Source organism: Hipposideros armiger, unplaced genomic scaffold, assembly GCF_001890085.2.
Source record: "Hipposideros armiger isolate ML-2016 unplaced genomic scaffold, ASM189008v1 scaffold_525, whole genome shotgun sequence".
Lineage (NCBI taxonomy): Eukaryota > Metazoa > Chordata > Mammalia > Chiroptera > Hipposideridae > Hipposideros > Hipposideros armiger.
Genome location: NW_017731875.1, coordinates 475120 through 484845, shown reverse-complemented (window position 1 = coordinate 484845; position 9726 = coordinate 475120). Strand labels below are relative to the sequence as shown.

The 9726-nt window shown below is 36.3% G+C and overlaps 1 protein-coding gene across 1 annotated transcript; it reads left to right on the top strand.

Annotated features, from left to right (window-relative positions):
* Positions 1-1014: 1014 nt before the first annotated feature.
* On the top strand, positions 1015-1965 carry LOC109396544 (olfactory receptor 52D1-like). Its single transcript, XM_019668407.1, has one exon. It carries the CDS (start codon positions 1015-1017, stop codon positions 1963-1965), a length of 951 nt encoding a protein of 316 aa, XP_019523952.1.
* The last annotated feature ends 7761 nt before the right edge of the window (positions 1966-9726 follow it).

The window sequence follows — 9726 nt, the reverse complement described above, 5'->3', positions numbered from 1 at the left end:
TATATATATATATATATATATATATATATATATATATATATATATATATATAATCTCCACGGGATGTGGAGTACTGCATAGTGGAGATAGTCAATGGTATTGTAGCAGTTATATACAATGTTAGATGGGCAGTAGATTGGGGAGGGGTGCAAATATCTAACTTTGTGAGGGGTATAAATGTCTAACTATTACATTGCTTTGTACACCTGAAACTAAAAAAAAACAAAAAACAAAAAACAAAAAACAAACAAACAGCAAAAAAAACACAACACCTTAGCAGGAAACAGACTGAGTGCTCAAATTAGGTAATTTGAATACAGTGTAATACAGAAACTGTATTAAATGTGTGGGTCAGCATAGGGAAATCACAAGTGCTTGTGAAGCCTCTGGGCTAGTGACAGCAGACAATGTTACAGCCCTTGCATTCAAGGGAAAAGAGAAGGATATTGTTTCTAGTGGACCCAGAGCCAGAGAAAGCTGTTTCCAGAGAGACGCAGTCAGCTTGCAACAATCCTGCTGGAATGGGACTGAAGGAATAAATCTCTGACCTCCCTCCAGTCTCCTGTTGCTGTTTCCTATTGCCAAATCCAACCAGAAGTGAGAGGGTAGGGGAGTCTGTTGATGTAGTCCAGTGTTGCAGGGCCTAGAACATGATGGAAAGTGGTGGAGAGTAGAACAGAGGAAGTTAATGCAAGATATCTTGCATAGCATACCCTAAGAAAGGTTATATTTGTATTTTAGCCAACTACATTCACATGTTAGAATATTTAGGCAGCAATGTAGAGGCTTCAGTGGAAGATGAAAATACTGAAAGTGGGCATATTAGTTAAAAGCTATTTCAACAACCCAGGCCAAAAAAAAAAATGAGGAAGGCATGAATTGTAGTAGAATAGTTGGGACTGAAAGGCAAGAAATTGAATGGGTATGTAGGAAGAATAAATGGAATCAACAATGACTTTCTTTCATTTTCTAACCACTTTTAGGAAGAGAAAGCCTTCTGTTTTCTGCATCATTATGCTCTCTGCATCTGTTCCCAATGACACTGCCTTCCATCCTTCCACATTTATTCTGCTTGGAATCCCTGGAATGCAAGACCAGCACGTTTGGATTGCCATTCCCTTTTGCTCCATGTATGTCCTTGCTCTGGTTGGCAATGGTACCATCCTCTACATCATCATGACGGATAGAGCTCTACATGAGCCAATGTACCTCTTTCTGTGTCTGCTTTCCATCACTGACCTGATACTCTGTACGACCACATTGCCCAAGATGCTAACAATCTTCTGGCTTAGGTCCCACATAATTTCCTACCATGGCTGCCTCACCCAGATGTTTTTTGTTCACACTTTCTTTAGCACAGAGTCGTCTGTTCTCCTGGCCATGGCTTTTGACCGCTATGTTGCTGTCTGCCGTCCCCTTCATTATACATCCATCCTCAATGCCATGGTGATTGCGAAGATTGGTCTGGCATGTGTAGTCCGTGGCCTTATTTTTGTTTTTCCCTTTGTCATTCTCATTGAACGCTTACCCTTCTGTGGACATCATATCATCCCCCACACCTACTGTGAGCACATGGGCATTGCCAAGCTGGCATGTGCCAGTATCAAGCCCAACACCATTTATGGTCTCACTGTGGCACTTTCAGTCACTGGTATGGATTTGGTCCTCATTGCCATCTCATACGGCTTGATCCTGCAAGCTGTGCTGCGTCTGCCATCAAAGGATGCCCAATTCCGAGCCTTTAGCACTTGTGGAGCCCACATCTGTGTGATTCTTGTCTTCTATATTCCTGCCTTTTTTTCTTTTTTTGTCCACCGCTTTGGCCACCAAGTACCTCCTCGTGTTCATATTATACTTGCGAATCTCTATCTCCTCGTACCCCCTGTTCTCAACCCCCTGGTCTATGGCATTAACACCAAACAGATCCGCCTGCGAATAGTTAGCTTTTTTATGCGAAGGAGGTAGCTATATTCTCTCCATACCCCAAAGACCAATGGAAAAAGTTATAATTAATCTCACATTTTTTTCCAGCACCTCTTTACCTTGGACTAGAGGTTGCTACTTCTGCTAATCCTAGCCAGCCAGTATCATGTGTTACCTGAGAGTTTTTGAAGTATTTAGAACAACTTATCTATACCTCCTCAATCAACAGAATACCAACTTCCTATAAATTAGCATATACCCTGTTAATGGGCCTGTAAATCTTGAATCTTCCTAGGAAAATGTCAGGTAGTGATGTAGTACATTTGAAAGTGAAAGCCAACATTTATTCTCTCAATGTAGAGAAATCGCATGTGCTAGAAATAGAGGGAAAATGGTCATACAAGAACTACTTACTTATAACCTCAAGAAATTGAGAATACACACACACACACACACACACGCATGCACGCACGCACTTATTGATTAGGTTGATTTCTAGTACTTCTTTATACCAAGGGTATTTGCAGTAAGAGCATCAGCCCTACACCAGAGATGGCTATGAGAGCCTCGATCCTCTGGATCTGGGATTAAGTTTGAAATAGATGGAGATGACTACTGGGTGACTTATTATGAAAAGTTTGGAAGCACATAATCAATGGGAAAGCCATAGTACTTTCTCAAGGAATGACTTCAAAAGGTGACACTTTGTAGCGAATATATTTCCCTCATGACTGATGACCTTTGCAGTTTTTCTGATGTTTTAAGAGTGATGCACATTACATGCAAATTATTTTTGGCCCACTATGGACTCAGTCTGATCTTTTGTTTACTTTATTTAGTTAATAGCCCTTTGGGTACATAAGAATTTCCAGGACAGTTTTCTGCTAATGTTATCCAGGATATCCTAGGATATTCAGAGTTGACAAGTTATCTTTCTCTAAACAACTGGTCTTCACACTTTAACACAGGCTACCTTTTACAATAGCTGTTTGTTTTGTTTTGTTTTTTAATTTGTTTGATTGTTTGTTTTTGGGTACCTTGGAAGAAATAAAAGCAAATAACCAGCCTACCCTCCTACACAATAATCTTCTTCAGTGTCAATACTTCATCGTATGTTTTTATTACCAGGAACTCTCAATTTTCTAAGGCATTCATTCCACTTTTCAACTTCAGGATCCATATCTCTTTCTTTTTCTAAGGTCTGAGATTCAGCCTACACAGAGTTGACTTAGTAATGTGGTGTTTGAAGAATAAAGGTCATACAAACAGAGTCTAGAATTTTTTATTGTGCTATTGTAAAATATATGTAACATAAATTAGCATTTCAACCCATTACACTAAGAACCATCACAACTATTCATTTACAAAACTTTAATCACCACAAACAGCAATTTTGTAACCATTAAGCAGTAACTCCCCAGCCTTTCTCTACTGTCTAAAAACTACAAGCCCTTTGCAACAACTTTAGAAACACTGTTCATTTATTTATTGTAGTTGAGCATTCATTTAAAAGTATGTATTGAGGATCAACTATGTACCAAGTATATTAGGCATTGAATTTCATAGGTGAGTAAGGCACAGTGCCCAATCAGAAAACTCATACTCTCGGGAGAGAGGAAGTGAGGTAATTACAAAAGAATATGTCTTTTGTAAATATTCATTTGCAGTGAAAAGGAGTAAAAGATATTTTTAGAGCAGAGGTGAAAATGTGTCTATGTTACTTCTATTTTTTTCTTACAGTGAAGTAATGATTATTGTATAATCCATCTTGATCCTAGGTCCTCTTTCTATGAGCTGAGGCAAAAAGGTGCAACCTGTTCCTAACTTGAAAGTATATTTTTGGTCTTCTCATGGTTTCCATTTTGGATAACTAAGTTATTTCTATGGAAAAAATCCTATCAAAAACAGATTGTAATAAGATGATTCCTATATACTAGGGAAAGGACAATAAAAAACAAACAAACAAACAAAAAACTGTGACTATTATTCCCCTCTGTTGGAAGTTATTCAAATTCATCACCTAAGAATCACCAGAACATGTTTATAGTGAAATAATTACGTTTCTTGATCCTGCTGCAGAAAGTGAGACAGCACCCAAGAACTGTTGTGAAACTCATAATATGAGAGCTAGGAGGGGATTTTATAGGATGTGAGCTTATGCTTGATGATTTTTAAGGATGGGTCTTGGAGGTTTGGGGGAAATTCTAGGTTAGATGTGGTCAAGAAATGTGGGTAATTTGGTGATGGTATAGTAATATTTTTTTTTAAATCTAGGAAGATGAGGACAAATGTGAGTGGGAGGTCATATTGGTAAAGAAAAAGCAGTTACTCATGTTATCAGAAGATTTCATTCTGGATTGGCCTTCCTCTCTATTTCTTCAAGACTTTGTTGCAGATGGGCCTGTCCATGCATTGTTTTGGGTTTCTTCAGATAAATACCCAGAAATGGAATTGCTATGTCATAAAACAGTTCTATTTTTAATATTTTTGAGAAACCTCCATACTTTTTTTCATAGTGGCTGCAGGAATTTGCAATTCCACCAACAATGCATGAAGGTTCCCTTTTCTCCACATCCTCACCAACACTTGCTTCTTAATTTTTTGATGATAGCCATTCTGATAGGTGTGAGGTGATAGCTCATTGTGGTGTTAATTTGCATTTCTCTGATAATTAGTGACATTGAGTATCTTTTCATATGTCTATTGGCCATGTGTATGTCCTCTTTGGAGAAATGTCTGTTCAGGTCCTCTGCCCATTTTTTAATTGGATTTTTTTTGGTGTTAAGTTGTATGAGTCTTTTTTTTAATACATATTTTGAATATTGACCTCTTATTAGATGTATCATTGGCAACTATCTTCTCCCATTCAGTAGGTAGTCTTTTCATTTTGTTGACGGTTTCCTTTGCTGTGCAAACATTTTTTAGTTTGATGTAGTCCCATTTATTTAATTTTTTCTTTTGTTTCCCTTGCCCCGAGGAGATATGAGATGTGATAAAAAAATATGGTGAACGTTTAAATTTTTAAAATTATTACAGTAAAAGACACATTGCCATTAAATCCCCTCAAAATACTCTCCCTCGCTTCAAACACACTTATTCTATCGTTCTTGCAACTTTCTGAAGCAGTTCTGGAAGTCCTCTTTCATGAGTGCTTTAGTTGCTCTGTCATGGCTACCTTGATGTCCTGAATCAATTCAAAACATTTACATTTCATAGTCATTTTGACTTTGGTGTAGAGCCAGAAGTCGCACGGTGCCAAATCCAATGAATAAGGTAGGAGAGGACATACCGTAATGTTTTTATTTGACAGAAATTGCCATACCAGATATGATGTGTGATAGGGAGCTTTTCCATAGTGACCAGAAAATATGGTGAATGCTGTTGTGGAGTGCCATCCAAGGGAAAGGCAGGGATCTTCAATATGGAAGCTGTGCATTGAACCTTAGTAACAGTGTGTGACAAGTTTCAACTTGTTTGGTGCAGTCAGTCAGGTGTGAGCTACGGTTGAGGGAAGATGTTTTTTAAAGTGACCATAAATCATCCTCCATCATGACAACACTCTGTGTGACACATTGCTTCTGGTATACCACAATTTCTATCAAATAAAAACATTATGGTGTGTCCTCATCCACCTTATTCACCAAATCTGGCACTGTGAGACTTCTGGCTCTTCCCCAAAGTCAAAATGATTCAGGACATTGAGGCAGCCATGACAGTGCAACTAGACACAAAAGAGGACTTCCATATACATATAGTCACGGGACATGGAGAAGAGTGTGGGAATGGAGTTAATAGAATTGTAATAGATAAGTATGATATCGGAGGTGGGAGGACAGTAGATGTGGGAGGGGGGTTGTTTCTGAAGGGTGAAAAAGATAACTACTGCATTATTCTGTACACCTGAAACTAACAATAAAATAAATAAATAAATAAAAATAAAAAACACAAAAAAACAAAAGAGGACTTCCAGAACTGCTTCAGAAAGTGGCAAGAACGATGGGATAAATGTGTTCAAAGTGAGAGGGAGTATTTTTGGGGGGATTAATGACAAGTGTCTTTTACTATAATAAATTTTTTTTAGTTAAACATTCACTATATTGTTTGATCACACCTTGTATATCCCAAAAAAGTATTACTAAGAGCAGTATCAGAGAGTTTATAATACTACCTATGTTTTCTTCTAGGAGTTTTATGGTTTGGGGTCTTACACTTAAGTCTTTAATTCATTATGAGCTTATTTTATTTAGTAAAATTTATTGGAGTGACAATGGTTAGTCAAGTTACATAGGTTTCAAGTGTACAATTCTGTAATACATCATCTATATATTACATTGTGTGCTCACCACCCAGAATCGGTTCTCCTTCCATCACCATATATTTGACCCCCTTTACCGTCTTCTACTCCATCCCCCCTCCTTACTCTTATGAATAGTTTTAGAATGTGGTCTACTTCCATTTCTTTTTTCCATGTATCTGTTTAGTTTTCCCAACACTGTTTATTGAAATGACTGTCTTTACCCCACTATATATTCTTGCCTCCTTTGTCATAGATGAATAGACCACATAGGCATGGGTTTATTTCTGTATCCATCACAAATTCTTATCATGTTTGTAGTTGTGCTTGTGCTAGATTATATATGTATATATATATATATATATATATGTGTGTGTGTGTGTGTGTGTGTGTGTGTGTGTCTGTGTGTGTGTATTCATAACCATGTATCTAATTTGCCTTAGAAAAAAATTTAAATGTAGATGTCCAGGGCAGATGATAAAAATGTGACTACATTAATATACCCCATCTTGCATGCTCTTCTTACAAAGTGATCTTGACATTCCACTGAGATGTGCAAGCTATGTTCTCTCACTTAAATATGTGTTGGCTTCAGTTACTCAATTCTAGTGAAAAGAGTGTTTTGACAGTGTATGACTGATGTCTGAAACCAGGTTATAGAGGGAAATACAGACTGGTTTCTCTCCTCCCTCTTCCTTCCCCCCTCCTCTTCTTCCACCCCTCTTCCTCCTCCTCCTTCTCTCCCCCTCTTCCTCCTTCTCGCTCTCTCTCTCATAACAAACAATTTTCTATATGATTAATAATGTCTAAGAAAATGTTTCTCTATGCAATGTATATAGTTACCCAGAGTTAACTAAATTCAAATTCTGAGGGAATAGTTCCCCCAAGACTACTCTCACTTCAAATACCATGTACAAGCTAAGGGGTGCCCAAGAGCACCCTCACTTCAGACCAGCTAGCCACAAATTTGGGGATCACCACAATATAATGTTAATTAATTTGCTAGAAAAATGCTAAATTCAGGCAAATGCTATATTTATGACTAAGGAGTTATAACAAAAAGACAGAGATTAAAGCAGGAGAAGTAGGAGATTCATAGAGCAGAGCCCACTAAGGATCCAAATGTGAAGGCTCTGCTCACACTCACTCTATGGAGCCATGGACGGGTGCTCCCTCCTCTGGGTCCATTTGTACCTATACACAGAGTACTGCCAGCCAGGGATGCTTACTTGAGACTTTGGTGTCTAGAGTTGTTGGAACTTGATCACGTGATGACCTTTGTGTTTTAGCCCCTTCAGGAGGTCAGGCTAATATCTGTAGTTTCCAGCTCCTCTTGAGGTCAGAACTGATATGATATGATGCAAAGCCCCCATTGTAAATTACATTGATAGTCCATTGGCCAAAGCCACTCCTGTCAGGACAGGACATTTCAGGGGCCTAGAGTTCACCTCCCAGGAGCTGAGGGCAAAGGCCAGATCTCTCTTTGCTTAAAGTTGTTTTTTCACTATCCCATTAGTACTTATGGAATTTTTTGTTTGAATTTTTATATTTTTAATATATTTTGTTGTAAAGAGTGAAAAAAAAGCTTTTTAAGATATAAAATATAAATAAGTATGCTTTCTCTAACCACTTTTATTCAATAATATACTAAAAATCCAAATTGACATAATAAGAACAAAAAAGAATAGATTTTAAAGAGTAATACAGGGCAAAAAGAAAATATTAATAAATGATATTTTTCTACAGAGAAAACTCATAAAATTCTAAAGAACTAATGGTATTTCAACAAATGTACAGAATTTGAACTAAACATGCAATACCCAAACTAATTAATTACATTGTCATATAAATTCACCATTAGAAATAGATCTTTTATTTGTAATTGATAATAGTGGCAAAATCTAAGGTAACTTATTAAATCTAACAAAAATGTGTATGACATCTATGTTAAAACAAATAAGAAAGTAATAGAGAGCTATTTTTAGAAGATCTAAATAAATGGAGATATGTATCACAGAGTTAATGAGTATGAAGAATGATAGAAAAAATAGAAATAGTGAAAGATAAGGACATGCAATTATCAGAAGAAAAAACATAAATAGCCAATAATTTTATGAAACAATCGTCAACCATTTAAGCAATAAGGAAAATGCAATAAAACCACTTTTAGACCATTCAGATTGACAAAATTAAAACAATATTCAGATAATACTAACAATCAGTGAAGATATAGAGATATAGAAACACTTATTCACTACTAGTGGAATACTAAATATGAATGGACTACTTTTAAGATCAACTTACTAATATTTAGCAAAGTTAGAGATATGCATATCCTACAACCCAGAAATTTCACTCCTAAATATAAGCCCTTGAGGCATACTGCTCAAGTGAACAAGATAGACTTATATAAGGATATTAATAACAACATTATAATTATAAATAATTGTAAACCACCTTAAAGGAGAATTAATAAAATAAATGTAGCATCATAAGTAAATGAATTAAATGTGGTATCTTCACTCAATGAACTATAGTAGCACCCTCTAGGACTTCAAAATAGTAGTAATAAATGCACTTTATAGAAGTAATAAATTCTTCACCAGAGCCAGATGAGTCAACACAAATGTATCTCACAAATATAATGCTGAGTAAATACCAAGATGCAGAAACATGGCACGTTATAATACCCTTTATATAAAGCTTAAAAATATGAATTATCATATTATACAGTAATTAATTTAGTTTTAACATTTATGTAATAAAAATACACAAAGTATAAAATCATATGGCAATGATAATGATACCATTTATTTTGAAGGATAAGGAAAACAAATGCCAGATGAATAAGTCGCAAAGGAAGGCCCTATTGTTTTTGTAACATTTTGGTTCTTAATCTACATTGTGTATATATGGATATATGTAATATTATTCTTTATAACCTTTGGGTGTTCAAAATAGATTAAAATAAGAGAAGCATAGATTTGGCATTAGTAGACATGAAAACATCATAGGCGATGTGGAAAATAGAGATTTATTTAATTATTTTTATATATTATCTATAATCTGTTTTTCTCCACAGTTTTAAAATGTTGTCTTTATTATATAATATATTGCATATATACTTGGGTATTTGTGTTGATGCTACTCTGCTCAAATATTCTATTTCTACTCCATAGCCTCATTGTTTAAAGTGCAACAGTTTTATAAAATTTTAACTTTTAGTAGAGTAAGCCACACCCCTCTGTTAGATCATTATTATCTTCATATGTTGGTTCTTCCCGTTGAATTTCAGCATCATTTTATCAAGATTCTAAGCAAAACGTGGGCCGACCGAGTGGCGTGTTGGTTAAGAACTGGCTTGGGATGCCAGAGGGCCCAGGTTCGGATCCCACATATGAGGGCCAGTGACACTGCCCTCTGCAGCTAAGATGGTAAATGGCAGCTTGACCTGGGGCTGAGCTGCCGTGGGTCGCCGGTGACGCCATAGGCTGCAGTGGGTTGCCATA

Bases quoted from the DNA above. Each gene is read 5' to 3' on its own strand.
- LOC109396544 (XM_019668407.1), top strand. From the start codon at position 1,015: ATGCTCTCTGCATCTGTTCCCAATGACACTGCCTTCCATCCTTCCACA.